The 17,140-nt window shown below is 39.4% G+C and overlaps 1 protein-coding gene and 1 long non-coding RNA gene across 2 annotated transcripts; one reads left to right on the top strand and one right to left on the bottom strand.

The window, feature by feature from the left end:
• Nucleotides 1–649: 649 nt before the first annotated feature.
• LOC100894154 (uncharacterized) lies at nucleotides 650–2,785 on the bottom strand. The gene is made up of 2 exons (XR_144167.6): nucleotides 2,650–2,785; nucleotides 650–2,385 (listed from the first exon to the last, which is right to left on the bottom strand). It is a non-coding gene; the product is annotated as an uncharacterized LOC100894154 (long non-coding RNA).
• A 75-nt stretch (nucleotides 2,786–2,860) lies between these two features.
• Nucleotides 2,861–15,344, top strand: DDX20 (DEAD-box helicase 20). The gene is made up of 11 exons (XM_035252460.3): nucleotides 2,861–3,183; nucleotides 3,596–3,690; nucleotides 6,689–6,857; nucleotides 7,441–7,555; nucleotides 7,667–7,809; nucleotides 7,951–8,089; nucleotides 8,190–8,248; nucleotides 9,375–9,457; nucleotides 9,796–9,901; nucleotides 10,015–10,116; nucleotides 13,822–15,344. The coding sequence occupies exons 1-11, from the start codon at nucleotides 2,883–2,885 to the stop codon at nucleotides 14,979–14,981; spliced, it is 2,472 nt and encodes an 823-aa protein (XP_035108351.1). The 5' UTR covers nucleotides 2,861–2,882; the 3' UTR covers nucleotides 14,982–15,344.
• Nucleotides 15,345–17,140: the final 1,796 nt, after the last annotated feature.

Genomic DNA, 17,140 nt, shown 5'->3' on the forward strand with positions numbered 1-17,140 from the left:
AACTTTTCAATAGTGAGAAAAAAATGTAATGTGTTATTCACCATGGTTCACGATAACATTACTGCAATGTTTCTGTCTGTAAAACATCACAAACAACAAAGGCAATAACGGAATGCCTATAAAACTACAAATGTTTGGGCCGGGCACAGTGGCTCAAGCCTGTAATCCCAGCACTTTGGGAGGCCAAGGCGGGTGGATCACAAGGTCAGGAGATCAAGACCATCCTGGTCAACATGGTGAAATCCCGTCTCTACTAAGAATACAAAAAATTAGCTGGGCACAGTGGCGCGTGCCTGTAATCCCAGCTACTCGGGAGGCTGAGGCAGGAGAACTGCCTGAACCCAGGAGGCGGAGGTTGCGGTGAGCCGAGATCGCGCCATTGCACTCCAGCCTGGGTAACAAGAGCGAAACTCCGTCTCAAAAAAAAAAAAACCACAAATGTTTTCTGGAAATGTAGTCTTTTTGTTTTTCTTGGGATAATCCTGTGGTTCTTCAGCAGTGATTGGTGTGAGTTCCACAGAGCCACTGCTATCTGCATGGAGACCCAGCAGAGATTTTTGAGCAAGAAGGTGTCAGCCATACAATGTTTATTGGGTCCACGAAGTGCTTGGTGCTGGGCTGGAGAGCCTAGGATGACAAAAGTCCTGTCTTGAGAAGCTCACCGTTTATTTAATGTGAGGACATACAAGTAGCTAAGCAAATAAAACATATGAGCCAGACTGGAATTACTTATTTAGAGTGTGATGTGGGACCCTGGGGTGGGGAATACAAAAGAGTGTCAGAAGGAGCAGGATCTGGAGCCGGACCCAAACAGCCTAGAATATCCACTCAAGAAAGATCATGGCAGGACTTGTAGGGTACATGGCTGGGATAGAGAAGAAACTCTGGCCAGAGAGACCATTCAGGAGGTTTTTGCAATAGTTAGGATGATGAAGGGACCTAAAACACAGCAGATGCTATGGTAAGTGAAGAAGAATGGATGAAATATTTGGAGGCAAAATTACTTGTGCTCAGTAAATTAGATACAAAATTACTTGTGCTCAGTAAATTAGATGGAGAGTGGAGTCAATAATTTCCCAGGTTTGTGGTCTGGGGATTAGGCAGATAAAAGAGGTGGGGGTACTAAGAGGAAGCCTGGGACCTTTAGTGCCATCTCCTCCATCAGTCTCCCTTCTTTCAAATGGATAGTTGACATTTTCTTAATGTTTTGTAAATTTACAGGCAAAGTAAACCTTCAGGACCACCTTCCAATGGGATTATCATGCCAAAGCCCCACCTATATCATATGGAATCTGGACCATCACTGTGTGTGTATGTGTGTGTGTGTGAAGGGGGTAGGACCAATGACCATAATCTATGGACAAAGTTGGGGTTGGTTGCAGAATAGATTTAGTGTTGGTATTCTTTATATTTTTAAAAATTTGTTTATATTTTAAGAATCTTTGAATAGGTGAAGGGGAGGAAGGCAGCAAATCACGCTGCCATGTGTGTACCTATGCAACAATCTTGCATGTTCTTCACATGTATCCCAAAACCAAAAAAGAAAAATTTTGAGATAGGGTCTCTGTATGTTGCCCAGACTGGTAGCTCCTGGCCTCAAGCGATCCTCCTGCCTCAGCCTCCCAAGAAGCTGGGATTACAGGTGTGTGGGGACACCGCTAAGTTTGAAATTATGAATAGGATTGAGTTCCACGAATATTTGCATTTGGCATGATGACTAAGATTTTGTTACAAGAGCTCATTCATTTGATAAATACTGAGTATTTCCTATGTGTCAAATTCTGTTTTTCCCACTAGGGATACAGAGAAGAACAAGACAGAATAGGTCCCTGTCCTCAAAGAGTGTGGGAGACAGGCAGCAGACATATAATTTCAGGTAGTTATAAGTCTCAGGAAGAAAAAAGTAAAGCAAAACAAAAGAACAGACTGCTGGGAAAAGCCCGGGAGCAGAGAGGATAAAGGAGCTGTTTTAGGGTGTTCAAGACCTATTTGAAAAGGAAGAGCTCTTTGAAAAGGTGATACTTGAGCCTAAGTCCACAGTAAGGAGAAGTGGCAGAGACTGTTAGTTGCCTGCTCATGAGATGATGGGGGAAGGAGCAATACGGAAGGCATGAAACATCTGAGAATCTATTAGGCATCCGACGGAGGTGCTGCGGGGGCGGATGCATGGAGGCAGATGGATTTACATGTCTAGACTTTAAAGGGAGATGAGGCGGAGATATGAACTTGGGAGCTGTCAGTCCAGTTCCAGGTTCCAATTCATCGTACTTTTATCAGAGCTCACAGGGCGCCAGGGACTTGCCAGGGGCTGGGGACTCGGAGATAAAGAAGGACACACCAGCCAATGTGGTAAACCCTTTGGTCCGGATACGCTCTGGGCGCACTCTGCGACAAAAAGAAGAAGCCAGTCAGGTTACGGAGCCGATACCGCTGGGGAAGAGGCGGCCGCGGAGCGAGATAGGCCGAAGGAACGGAAAACGGAAGCACGGGGCGTGGGGGTGACGCACCGGCCGCATCACAAAGAGCGCCGAGAGGGCGGAGGCGCCGGGGCACAGCTTGGTGGGGCTGCCCAGGAGAGGGCCGGGAGGCGGGGCGGCGCCCCCACCGCGGGCCCGCGGCGCCCTCTGCAGGCTACAGGCAGTGACTCACCAGTAGCCTCATCTTTCCTCTTCTCCCTCTTGTTGCTTTCCTCACGTCACATTTTGTGTGTGTGGGGTAGTGTTCCCTAGTCTCTCAGCCTCCGACTTCCGTCCCTTCCCTCCATTTTCAGGCCGGGCGTGTTAGTGTCTTCGCGGGAAAACTGCCAATAAAGTTTTTCCTCCTTTCGCTTCCAGGATCCCCGCCTCCCTCCAAGTACCGCGAGATCTGACGGCGCGGCTACCATGGCGGCTGCGTTTGAAGCCCCGGCGGCCTTAGCGACAGTGGATACCGCTATGCCGGCCGAACATGTGGCCTCGCAGGTCTCGGCACCGCAGCCATCACCCGGGCCTGTGAGGAGCCTGCGGACGGCTCAGGATATCCGCAGCCCGCGGACCCGCACGGGGGACGTGCTGTTGGCGGAGCCGGCCGACTTCGAGTCACTGCTGCTTTCGCGGCCGGTACTGGAGGGTCTGCGGGCGGCCGGCTTCGAGAGGCCCTCGCCCGTGCAACTCAAGGCCATCCCGCTGGGGCGCTGCGGGCTCGGTGAGAGCGGGGGCCCGGGAGAGGTCGGGGGACCCGGGAGAAGTGTGGCCGAGGAAGGGCGGCGACGGCCAGGGCCGCGCCACAGCTCGGGAAGAGTCCGCGGTCGGCCGCCGGGCCTGGGGCAAGGCGCTAAGCTCAGTTAACTGATTTCTAAAACTACGGCGCACTTAGTTGAATTTTAAGATGGTTAAGGGCTTTTCCAGCACTGACAAATGCTTCTAAGTTTGAGAAGATGAAAGGTAAACATTCAGGGACTACGCGTGTTCTCATACGTTTTTGAGATTCAACTAAAAATGAAGGTGCCAACTAGGGGAATCTCAGGAGACCCTTCTAGTTCTCGGATTCCGGGTTAGTCCCTAAGCTGCTTCAGTGAGTACTGACAAGCGATACATATGTATTTTTTCCTTCGCAGATTTAATTGTTCAAGCTAAATCTGGCACTGGGAAAACCTGTGTGTTCTCCACCATTGCTTTGGATTCTCTTGTTCTTGAAAACTTAAGTACCCAGGTGAGTTAGCTCAGAGGACCAGAGGAGGATGTGTTATGTGGGCTTCACCACAGGTCAGATGAAATACCAGTAGCTCCTCAGGGGTGGAAGTGAATTTGACGAATGAATGCGTTAAGGGTGGTGATGGTGAAATTTGGAAGTTTCTATGTGTACCTTATTTAAATAGAAAAAGCTAACGTGTCAGTTTTGTCACATCTTGATAATACAGACAGGGATTCTTTACTGACTAGATGAATGTGAGACTTCACATTTGACTTGATTCATGGAATTGTAGTGCCCTGGCTATTGCTGGTAACTGCAGGGTTTGTTTTTGTTTTTTTTTTGAGACTGTTTGGCTCTGTCACCTAGGCTGGAGTGCAGTGGCCAATCATCGCTCACTGCAACCTCGAACTCCTGGGCTCCAGCGATCCTCCCACCTTAATCTTCCTAAGTAGCTGGGACTACAGGTGTGTGCCACCACACCTGACTACTTTTTGTGTTTTCTGTAGAGATGGTGTCTCTTCAGTGTTGTACAGGCTAGCCTTGAACTCCTGGGTTCAAGCAGTCCTCCCACCTTTGCTTCCCAAAGTACTGGGATTACAGGCATGAGCCACCACACCCGGTGTGCAGGTGGTTCTTTTATTTTTTTGAGACGGGGTTTCGCTCTCGTTGCCCAGGCTGGAGTGCAATGGCGCATTCTCGGCTCACCGCAACCTCCGCCTCCTGGGTTCAAAAATTCTCCTGTCTCAGCCTCCCAAGTAGCTGGGATTACAGGCATGTGCCACCATGCCCGGCTAATTTTTTTTTGTATTTAGTACAGACAGGGTTTCACCATGTTGGCCAGGATGGTCTCGATCTCTTGACCTCGTGATCCACCCGCCTCGGCCTCCCAAAGTGCTGAGATTACAGGCATGAGCCACCGTGCCCGGCGCGGGTTGTTCTTAAAGCTCTGTAAATGTATCATATGATCTCCTGTCTTCTAGGTTGTCTTAGAGAGGGTTTCTAAGATTGCCTTACCCAAATTAGCAAGAAATTTGGGTTTGGGGATCATTTTTTCAACAAAGATTGGTTGAACCCATATTATGTATAAACGATATGCCAGGCATTGGGGATTCAAAGATGAATTAGATGTGATTGTCATAACCTTACTTTGTAGTTTAGTTTTTATGGCAGACTGTATTTCAAGTTCTCAGGCATTGGTATATCTAATGATGAATCTTCAACAATGGTTTTTAACCCAGATACCCATGTTAATTCCCCGAGAAGCTTGTTGAGTCTGTCTTATATCTGCCAAATCCTAGGTGATGTTGCACATTGGAAATCCTCCTACTTTGCAAGAACCTGAGCTAGTCTAATTGTAGACTAGGCTGTATTTGAGATTTTGGCTTCTGACAATTTGGCAGCAGATAAAATGCTAAAATCCTGGAAAAGTTTTATAAATTCATTTTTTTTTTTTTGAGATGAAGTCTCATTCTGTTGCTTAGGTTGGAGTGCAATGGCACAGTCTTGGCTCACTGCAATCTCCGCCTCCCAGGTTCAAGTGATTTTCCTGCCTCAGCCTCCCGAGTAGCTGGGATTACAGGTGTGCACACCACACACCCAGCTAATTTTTTTTGTATTTTTAGTAGAGATGGAGTTTTTTCATGTTGGCCAGGCTGGTTTCAAACTCCTGACTCAGGATATCCACCCGCCTCAGCCTCCCAAAGTGCTGGGATCACAGATGTGAGCCACTATGCCCGGAAAATTCATGTTTTAATATTTTGTGTGTATCAAAGTAATACATATTCATTTTTGAAAATTGGGAAAATTCAGAAAAATTAGGAAGTACCAGAAAACAAAATCTATCATTTCACTACCTAGAGAGAAACCGCTATTAACAGTTTGGCATGTTTTCTCCCAGTCTTGTATTTTATTTTAATAAAGTTTTTATTCCTGTAGTTAAGAGCACAAAATATTGCTTTTGCCTTCTCCAGTAGTTACATTGCAAAGTTTTTACCATGGCTCTCAAGGCTTTTGTGATGTAGCCCCTAGAGCTAGATCTTTACTTTACTTTCCCACTAATTCTGTATAGCCATGTGGGCCTTCTTTTTCTTCCTCAAATACCCCAAGAACACTGCCATCTTATGGCCTTTGCATTTGCTGTTTTCTCTTCGTGAAAACGCTTTGCCAGGTGTTGTATAGCCAGCTCTACTCTATGCCATACTTGCAGGTCTCTGCCATACTTGTAGGTCTCTGCTCAAGTGTTACCTCCTTAGAGGAGGGCTCATGATTACCTCATTTAAAATGACTCCTTCCTTCTTTCCCTGTGTGATTTTTTTTATGTTACTTTTCATTACCTGTCATTACTTATTTTTGTTTATTGTATTCTTATTATTTAAGAATGAAAGTACTATGAAGACAAAGACTGTACTGTTAATTGTTGGTTCCCCAGCAACTAGTATGTTGCCTAACACACAGTAGGTTCTAACTTAGTATTTGTTGAATAAATGAATGAATGAATGGATGGAATACAGTCAGCCCTCCCTATGTTGCCTGGCACATAGTAGGTTCTTACTTAATATTTGTTGAATGAATGAATGAATAGAATACAGTCAGCCCTCCCTATATTCAGGTTCTGTATTAGCTGATTCAGCCAACTGTGGATCAAAAATATTCAGGGGAGGGGTGGGGGAACAATTAAAAAAATAAAGAATAAAAAGATACAAACAAAAATACAGTATAACAATTTACATAGGATTTAAATTGTATTAGGTATTATAAGTAATCTAGAGATGGTTTAAAATATGTGGGAGGATATACATGGGTAATATACAGGTATATACAGTCTTATATAACAGACTTGAGCATCTGCAGTTTTGGTATCTGGGGGCTTCCTGGGACCAATCCCTTGTGGATACCAAGGGATAACTATATTTTACCCTATCAATAAAAACTCATTGAAATGATCATTTAAATGAAATATAGTGTGTCATGTATTTCTCTGACTCAAAGGTATAATTTATGTTTGTTTGTTTTTTAGATTTTGATCTTGGCCCCTACAAGAGAAATTGCTGTACAGATACATTCTGTTATTACAGCCATTGGAATAAAAATGGAAGGCTTGGAGTGTCATGTCTTTATTGGAGGGACCCCATTATCACAAGACAAAACCAGACTTAAAAAGTGTCATATTGCTGTTGGATCTCCTGGTAAGATAACAGTGCCTGTTGGTAACCAGGGCTTTTAAGGAACTAAACACTTTTAATATAAAAATAAAGATATATGGGAATCTTTGATAACTGTGATAATTATTTTGGTTAGAAACGAAGAGCATTAGACTGATGAGATATAGGCACATGACTGGTTTATCAGTGGAATTTGTGAAATTTCCATTCCTAAGGATGTTTCAGAACACATGGGATAGTCCTCTGAGAAGAAATGCGCTGACTTTCAGGAGGCCCTTCTAAGCAATGGACTGGGATTATTCTTTGGCTTCTCTATTGCATTTGGTTGTGAATCACTCAGAATCAGAGTCTTGCATTCAGTGCTTTAGGATTTTTGTTAGGATTGGTGTTTATTTACTAGTGATGAAATGTGAGGGGAAAACAGTGAGTTTAGGCAAGATCAGAGCTCAAGATTTCTAATTCATGGTTTAGCGTGAGCATGTGTAATGAGAGTTGAATCAGGAAATTCAGCAGAACAACTTGTGAATAAGTAGAGTAACAACATTGGCTGAGATTTACACAAATTTGGTACATCATAAATATTTCAATTTTTTTTTTTTTTAATTAGGCAGAATTAAGCAACTCATAGAACTTGACTACTTGAACCCAGGCAGTATACGCCTCTTTATTCTTGATGAAGCAGATAAGCTTTTAGAAGAAGGAAGCTTCCAGGAGCAAATAAAGTAAGAAAAATAGCTAACTTGACTATTAAAACAGCGTCCCAAAGTATCTAGCTTTCCTGAGCGGTGATTATTGTCTGAATAATTTACATGATACATGTTTTTATTTTGCAGTTGGATTTATTCTTCCTTGCCTGCCAGTAAACAGATGCTAGCAGTATCAGCTACTTACCCTGAATTTTTGGCTAATGCTTTGACAAAGTACATGAGAGATCCCACTTTTGTAAGACTGAATGCCAGTGATCCAAGTCTCATAGGTATGTGCAGCTTTTAGCTACTTACATGATTTGTTTGTGATATTCTGGAGCTTTTCCTTGCCTGGTTGTCTGTTGTTGTTTCGTGATATCTATTAGGTTATAGCATGTATGTTTGTTTTAACTGACAACTCTTCTTTGTAGGTTTGAAGCAGTATTACAAAGTTGTCAATTCGTACCCTTTGGCACATAAGGTTTTTGAGGAAAAGATTCAGTATTTACAGGAACTATTCAGCAGAATTCCATTTAATCAAGCTTTAGTCTTCTCTAATTTGCATAGCAGGTAATGTAACTTAAAAGGCCATCTGGGGAACTTGTGAAATAAAAGGATAGGCATGGGGCAATATTTGTAAATTTGTAACTATTTATGTTCTATTTCATAGAGCACAACATTTGGCTGATATCCTTTCTTCTAAAGGCTTCCCTGCTGAGTGCATTTCAGGTCAGTTCATTTCTTACTTTAATCTTTATTTAGTATACTGACTTGAAGCCTCCAAAGTCAGAAGGAAGAAATACCACTTTATGAGTTGTCTTCTGAATATAAAATTATCATGTATTTTTTAGAGTAAAGGAATTTTCAGGCTTATTTTTCTTTGGAATTTGAAATGTCAATATCCTTCTATTTTTAAGGAGTAATTTGGTGTATGGTAAAAAGTTAGAAAACTAGTGTTCAGAGAGATGTAATTTTATATCTCTGAGTATAACCACAAAGAACTTAATTCTATAAAACCAAGTATGTCTGTGTTAAGATAAAAATATTTTTCTTTAGAAAAAAAAATTTTTTTTAAATAATCACTGTTAAGATGCTGGAGATTGTTAACTGAATTGACTGTTTTATGGTTTTGTGGAAGGCAGAGTGATTGACTTCTTGCCACAGAGTTACATGATTACTGCTGGCATAATGAAAGAGTCAAAGGATTTTTGGATCAGCGAGATCATTTTTAGAGTTTTGTTTCGTGTTAGCTTAGTTTTTGACTTTTTATTTTTTTTAATTTTTTTTTTTTTTTTTTTAAGTAGAGACAGGGTTTCACCATATTGGCCAGGCTGGTCTTGAACTCCTGACCTTGTGATCCACCCTCCTCATCCTCCCAAAGTACTGGAATTATAGGGGTGAGCCACTGTGCCCCGCCTGTGTTAGTTTAGTTTTTAACGTGTTGGCTTGAGCTTGTTTAGTTATCATGAGATACTGGGGAGACTATTTTCTAATGAACCAATATTTTAACTATAGATCACACTTTAACACCAAATTATAAACAGCTGATATAAAGCATTTTTATTTTCCTAAGAATTGCTAGTTATACTTCTTATGTAACTGCAAATAGAATTTATATGCATGGCCTGATTACTATTTAAAATTGATTTTGAATTTCAAGTTGATTGCCTAAACCATCTTTTAAAAGATTCTGACTTTGGATCGTAACCTAGATTTGCACAGAAGGACAGAATTAACTGTGGTTGGTGTGTTAAAAGTGTTAAGACTGGGCGTTATGATTTTTACTTTTTGTGGATTTGATAAATATGTATTAGCTTAGTTGTTTTTATATGACTTTCTTTTGGGGTCCTTTTAGGCAATATGAATCAGAATCAGCGTCTTGATGCTATGGCTAAACTGAAGCAGTTTCATTGCAGAGTCCTCATTTCCACAGATTTGGTAAATTTCCTGTTTAGTTTGTGTGACTAATCTGTCTTGACATATGTTCTTTTATCAGATGTACAGCTTTCATCTATTATTTTATGTAAGTGTATCTACAAGAATACCAGAAGATAATTATCTTTCCAGTGCTGAGGGAAATGCTTTCTTAAAAATGTCTTTAATAGGTTGATCTTTGTCCTTGAAATTAGACATCAGAAATGAATTTTCTTTTCCTCTGCTCCTCAATATTCTGTGTTTAATTTGGCTCTTGGCTATACTGGAAGAATATAATATGCATTGGTAGCCATGCTGTACAGTTAGTGTAAACAGATAATTACTGTCTTCTTCAATTCAAGACTTCCCGTGGGATTGATGCTGAGAAGGTGAATCTGGTTGTAAATCTGGATGTACCGTTGGATTGGGAGACATATATGCATCGGATTGGCAGAGCTGGCCGTTTTGGTAAATAAAGTTTCAGTGCTTTCTTTAAGGGGAGGACTCTATAATGTGACAGGTGGGCTTTGAATGTTATTTTTATGAAAATGATTTACTACCTAACATTCTCTCTGCTTTAGGTACATTGGGACTGACAGTGACCTACTGTTGCCGGGGAGAGGAAGAAAATATGATGATGAGAATTGCCCAGAAATGTAATATCAACCTTCTACCTTTACCAGGTACATTTAATCTGTTTCATTTTGCTGTCAAAATAATTATAGTGATGATAAGCATAATAAAAATATTAATAATAGCAAACACAGAGTGCTTATGATGTGCTGGATACTGTTCCCAGTACTGTATGTACATTAACTCATTTCTCACCACACTCTTGTGAAGTGTGTGTGATTCTCTTGTAGATGAGGATATTTAGGCATAGAGAGGGTAAGTAAAGGTGTTAGAGCTAGCAAGTGGCAGGGAGAAGAGTGCAAGCTAACCACTGGCACATGAAAAATTAGAGCTGGCTGGGCACAGTGGCTCACGCTTATAACCCCTGCACTTTGGGAGTCTGAGACGAGTGGATCACCTGAGTTCAAGACCAGCCTGGTCAACATGGTGAAACCCCGTCTCTACTAAAAAATAAAATTAGCCAGATGTGGTGGCGGGTGCCTGTAATCCCAGCTGCTCGGTAGGCTGAGGCAGGAGAACTGTTTGAACCCAGAAGGTGGAGGTTGCAGTGAGCCGAGATTGAGCTATTGCGCTCCAGCCTGGGCAACAAGAGTGAAACTTTGTCTCAAAAAAAAAAAAGGCAGAGTGGGTGAAAAAAAATGAGAGCTATATTAGCTCTATTTTATTTGTTAGTGGCTTTGCAATATGATTTTATTCTTTGATATGAGGAGGGTATTTTACCTCTTTTAAGTTGCTGTGAGGTTAATTCTTGCCATATTCTCCTTCGTTACCATGCGGAAGGAACAGCGTCTTTAATTTGAATACCATTTTGAAAACTTTGAGTGAAATTTTTTTTTTTTTTTTCAGTTCAGTCACTTGTCCTGCTTAAGTGCCATCTTGGAAACAGTGCATGTTTAAAACTATTAACGATCTCTTAAAAACAAAAAATTCTAAAAAACTTGAGTGGAAATATGGCATGTTTGATGTGCATGTTATACAGAAAATGTGCACTATAAATAGTGTATATTTATATATAGATGTATGTATATATAGATATATACACATATAGCATATACATGACCTTGTAGAATATGGGATATATAGTTATTGAATAAATATAATTGAGTATTTTACTGATTTTATATTTAATTTATTTCAAGAAGCCAGATTAAGTATAGATCTGGAAGTCATATGTATTCTAGTAGATCTGGGTTAGTAATAACTTTTATGTTCTTTTACAAATCTCTGTAATTGCTCTAAGCTTAGCGTCCTGATTTGCAAAATATCATAGAGTAGATGGTCTTTAGGCTCTATATCAGTTCTAAAACTGTCAATTCTTTTTGTGAAGTTTATTGGTAGTCTGATGTGGGGAAAAAATAGAAAATTGTTAGAAGGCAGTTAAGGCTTCTTGTAGGATTCAGTATCATAGCATCTAATGATAAAAATAAAAATTGCCTTTGTATACTGGAAAATGATATATTTGGATTTTTATGTAATGTTAACAGAGGCCTGAAATCATGAGAATAATACTCATGCTGTTAGGTCTATAATGGACTAGGATATGTTCAGATGAGTTTCCTGGGGCAGAGCTAGGAGGGAAATTGGCCTGTATTATAGGACTAGGTGAGGAAGGGATATCACCTGAGTAGGAATGAGAGGTGTTTTTTTTTTTTTTTAAACGGAGGTAGGATTTATTTATTTATTTATTTATTTATTTATTTTTTTGGAAAGCAAGAAAGAAAAGGAGTGAAGGAGAGAAAGAAAGAGGAAGAAAAAGAGGGAGAGAGAACGGGAATGTAGCTTTATTCTAAAAATGGGTATTATTAATAATGGCCAATCAATATTTTGTATATTTAAGGTGGAGAATGTATATTTTGTGTATTTAAAATGGAGAGCTCTATAAATATTTACTGAGTTTACTTGTTCCAAATCTGAGTTCAAGTCCTGGATATCCTTATTTTCTGTCTCATTGAGTCTAAATCTCTTTATGGGTCTTATGTATCTGGGTGTTAGGATTGTTAGCTCTTATTGTTGCATTGATCCTTTTACTACTATATCTTTGTTGCTTTGAAATCTATTTTATCAGATGCAAGAATTGCAACTCCTGCTTTTTTATTTATTTATTTATTTTTGCTCTCCGTTTGGTTGGTAAATCTTTCTCCATCCCTTTGTTTTGAGTCTTTGTGTATCTTTGGATGTGAAATGGGTCTGGATATAGCATACCATTAGGTTTTGGCTGTATCTTTTGATTGGGAGATTTAGTTGACTTAAATTTAGGGTTACTGCCATTTGATGTTAACTGGCTATTTTATCCATTTGTTGATGTAAATTCTTCTTTATGTTGATGCTCTTTACTTTTTAGTATATTTTTAGAAAGGCTAATACTGGTTGTTCCTTTCTATGTATAATGCTTCTTTCAGAAGCTCTTGTAAAGCAGGCCTGGTGGTAATAAAATCTCTGAGTACTTGCTTGTTCATAAAAGATTTTATTTTTCCTTCAATTGTGAAGCTTAGTTTGGCAGGATATGAAATTCTGGGCTGAAAGTTCTGTTCTTTAAGGATGTTGAATATCGGCCCCCACTCTCTTCTGGCTTGCAGGGTTTCTGCTGAGAGATCTGCTGTAAGTCTAATAGGCTTCCCTTTGTGGGTAACCTGACCTTTCTCTCTGGCTGCTCTTAGTATTTTCTCCTTTGTTTCAACCCTGGTGAATCTAACGATTATGTGCCTTGGGGTTGCTCTTCTTGAGGAATATCTTTGTGGTGTTCTCTGTATTACCTGGGGTTGAATATTGTCCTGCTTTGCTAGGTTGGGAAAGTTTTCCTGAATAATATCCTGAAGAGTATTTTCCAACTTGGATTCATTCTCTTCATCGCATTCAGGTACACCTATCAAATGTAAAGGTCTTTTCACATAGTCCCATATTTCTTGGAGACTTTGCTCATTCCTTTTTATTCTTTTTTCTCTATTCTTTAATCATAGAATCTCTTCAGCAAAGGATCAAGAGACTTCACTGTAGTATCTAGACCCGTGGGATTTATAGGTAACAAGGAGCATAAATAGCAACAACAAGCAAGATCTTTGTAAAGCAGGGGCTTGATATATCTTGTCTGTGTAAGACAAAAATAGATTACACTGAAAGGTCTGATGGCTGGAAGCAAATTGTCACACCTGGATGGAATAGGAAATTTAGAGGATTGAAGCCAGAAATTTTTTTAAAAATTAGAAATGTCATTGGTGCCACAGATCTTTTTAAAGTCATGTATTTTTTTTCCCCCTATAGAGGTTTTCTTTCTAATGTTAAGGGCAGTGATTTTTCTCTGTTGGAGTATTGGGTGAAAGATTTAGTTGGGTGTAAAGAGTTGCAGTTGTAATATTTCATAGACAAGCTTTGGGGAGCACAATCCATTTTCTAGTATCTTGTTTTGTTGTCAGAGTATTGAGATAAGGGGAGGGGCTGTGGAGGGGGAGGAGAGAAAAGATGGGAGAATTGCTGCAGACTCTTGTACATTACTCCTAGAGTAAGCTCTTTTTCTAGTGAGGGTGAGGGGAGACAGTACTTGTGAGTATGGGATGGGTCTTATATATTTCTTAGGCAGATTTCTCTATTACAAGATTGCTTCAGTCTTTAAAAATATTAATATATTTATTAAACATCTTCGTATATTTGCATATTTTGTTAAATATATTTGACCATTGAAAACTTTATGAAATCATGTGAAAAACAATGTTCTAGAGTAGCTTAAGAATTTTAATACATTTTTCTTCCTTTTTGTGTAGATCCCATTCCTTCTGGTCTGATGGAAGAATGTTTGGATTGGGATGTGGAGGTGAAAGCTGCTGTGCATACATATGGCATAGCAAGTGTACCTAACCAACCTCTAAAAGCACAGATTCAAAAAACAGAGAGACCCCTTCAAACTCAGAAAGCTCATGGTAACCACATAGCTTCCTCTAGAAATACTTCTGTGTCTGCACTATCAGTCAAATCAAAAAATAATACCAAACAAAAGCTTCCTGTGAAAAGCCACTCAGAGTGTGGAATCATAGAAAAAGCAGTGTTAACAAAAGAACTGGGCTGTGCCATACAATCTGAAGAGCAAATGAAGAATTCTGTTCAGACCCCCATTGAAAGCTCCACCAACAGTCAGCACCAGGTCAAAGAAGCTTTACCTGTGTCACTCCCCCAAATTCCTTGTCTGTCTTCCTTTAAAATCCATCAGCCATACACTTTGACTTTTGCTGAATTGGTAGAGGATTATGAACACTACATTAAAGAGGGATTAGAGAAACCTGTGGAAATCATTAGGCATTACACAGGTCCTGGGGATCAGACTGTGAATCCTCAAAATGGTTTTGTGAGAAATAAAGTTACTGAACAGAGAGTCCCTGTATTGGCAAGTAGTAGCCAATCTGGAGACTCTGCGAGTGACACTGATTCTTACAGTTCAAGAACTTCTTCTCAGAGCAAAGGAAATAAGACATACTTGGAGGGCTCTTCTGATAATCAGTTGAAAGACTCTGAATCTACTCCTGTAGATGATCATATTTCTTTGGACCAACCTTCAAATGGAAGTGACACTCCCGGTCCAGAGGAATATCAAGAATCACCTGAAATCCAGATCAAATCAAGACAGAAAGAGGGGGCTAGCCGGAGAGCTAAGCAGAGCCGGAGAAACCTACCCAGGCGGTCTTATAGATTGCAGACTGAAGCCAAGGAAGATAGTTGGTATGACTGTCACAGGGAAGCACATCTGAGTTCTTCTGATAACTATCAGGATTATGAGGATTACTGGAAAGCTTACTACAGGGCATGGCAAGAATATTATGCTGCCGCTTCTCAGTCATATTATTGGAATGCTCAGAGACATCCAAGTTGGATAGCAGCCTATCATATGAATAACATTTATCTACAAGAAATGATGCATAATAACCAGTGATTATAGGATATACCTGAGACCATCAGGAGCTGTCAACAAGTGATACCTTCGGATATCCATCTTCCTCGACCTCTAGTACAGTGGTAGATAGTGGCATTTCTGATAAACTTGAAAGGACTTGAGGCTTTCTACTGGGACACATCTATTTTTCAGATTGTTTTGATTTAGGACAGGTATATTATCTTCATTTTAATTTAAGAGTTTTTTTTTTTAAACTACAGATTCTTGAAAGTTAAATTTGGGGACATAGAGCTGAAAGTTTCAGGGTGCCATTTTCTATAAGATCTTCCCAAAAGAAACATTTAAAAACATATATACCACTGCTTACTTAAAAACAATAAAAACAATAGATTTGAGAAGTAATGTTAGTTCGCTGTGGAGTTCTTTACAAATGGCTTGGGCTGCATTTCCTTCTTTAGAGGTGCATTCTTGTAGAAATTTGTAGCATGGTAGATCAGAAAATCCTCTTGTTTTAGGTTTAGGCAGGAGGGAATAAACATTGCTTTAGATTTTCCTAAAGGTATTTGATTTGATCTATTTGCTTCCAGTAAAAATAATTGTTTTTATTAAAAACAAATTTAGTTAAACATTTACATGTTTATTGTTTATCTTTTGAATGTCTTGAGGTTGTGAAAGCTGTCCACATTTTTACTGTGAATTTAAATAGCTGAGGGTCATCAGTGGCTGTCTTATTTATGTTGCTCAGATGGAGGAGCAGCTCAATCTTTTTTGGTTCTTAGATCCTTTTATGAATTAGCTGAAAGCTATAGATTGAACCCAGGAAATTTCTCATTCCATAAACACAGAATTGTGAATGTCATTTCAAGGGGTTCCTAGACCCTCTGAAGTTCATCTATATAGTCCAGGTTAACAAGTGACCTGCTCTGATGGTATGCTCTGAGTTTTAAGTATTTATTGGAAGCTGGAATTGATTCTCTTTAGACAGTTCTCAGTGCATCCTAATCTTGTGTCTTCTAGAAAATTCTTCCCAGTTTTTACCGCTAGAATCCAAGAGGAGCTATTGTTTTTTTCAGCTGATGCATCTGTAAATTATGATTTAGAAAAATATAATTAAAAATTACATATTCTTTCCTTTTTTTCCTTTGGAAGTCCTTTCATGATTAAGCTTTTGGTTCCCAAACCTTTCTGTGAACTGGATTTTTGGTGAGAGAACCACTTGTGTATAGAGATGTGTATTCACTTTTTAAAAGGAAAGCTCTTTCTTGTGTACATACTTGTCTAAGTAGTATAAAACACTTTCCCCAGAGCTGTCGGCAAACACCCACAGCCATTTTCATTTATTGTCCAACACTTAGATAACACAGTTCTAAACTCCTATTTAACTTGGATTCCTGTCATTTGGATTGGGCAATGTTAGGCTTTTCTTACATGTGTCAGTATTTTACATTAATTAATAATGTAGATAGCAAATCCATAATTAGGTCCAGTATGTCATTAAGTAGAGATTTTTATTACACATTTAAATAAGACCCTTTCATTGATACATAATTGAATTTACTTTTTCTATCCTTTCCCCTACAATATAGCCAATTTCAGTTTGTCATTGCTAGGGGATTTTAATTAGGGTACTACTGCATCTTAATTAGAGATTAGGTTACCTACCCACTAGTCTTCAAATTAATTGGATTCTCTATTTTGTGTTTGTGTTTTTTCCCCCACACTGAAAAATAAGCTAGAGGTGAGCATATGTATAACATACAAAAATACTAATTGCTTCAATTTCTACAAGCATTTACCAGGAATATGGCAGCTACCAAATTCTTAAATAACAGAGGTAGCTATAGTGGTGGATGTGGAAAGAATCTTCCCCAGGCTACTATTTGTTTGTGACTTATCTTAGTGTGGGAAAGATTTTTTTTTTTTTTTTTAATTATCAGTCTAGGTGCATGTTTCCATAATCTGTCAGGAACCGTTGAAAAGGGTACTTGTCCTGGTTCAGACTGCTGCTACCTACTTTTTAACTTTGTACCAGTCATTTAACCTTTCATGGTCGTTTTCTTATCAATAAAATGAAAGTTGGACTAGGAGATTTTTAGGATCCCTTCTAGTTCTAAGATTTAATCATATGACAGGCTGAAGAAAAGATAGTTTCTAGTTAAGGAAAAGGATAATCAAATTTATAAATACAGAAAGCCTTT

Source organism: Callithrix jacchus, chromosome 7 (genome assembly GCF_049354715.1).
Source record: "Callithrix jacchus isolate 240 chromosome 7, calJac240_pri, whole genome shotgun sequence".
Lineage (NCBI taxonomy): Eukaryota > Metazoa > Chordata > Mammalia > Primates > Cebidae > Callithrix > Callithrix jacchus.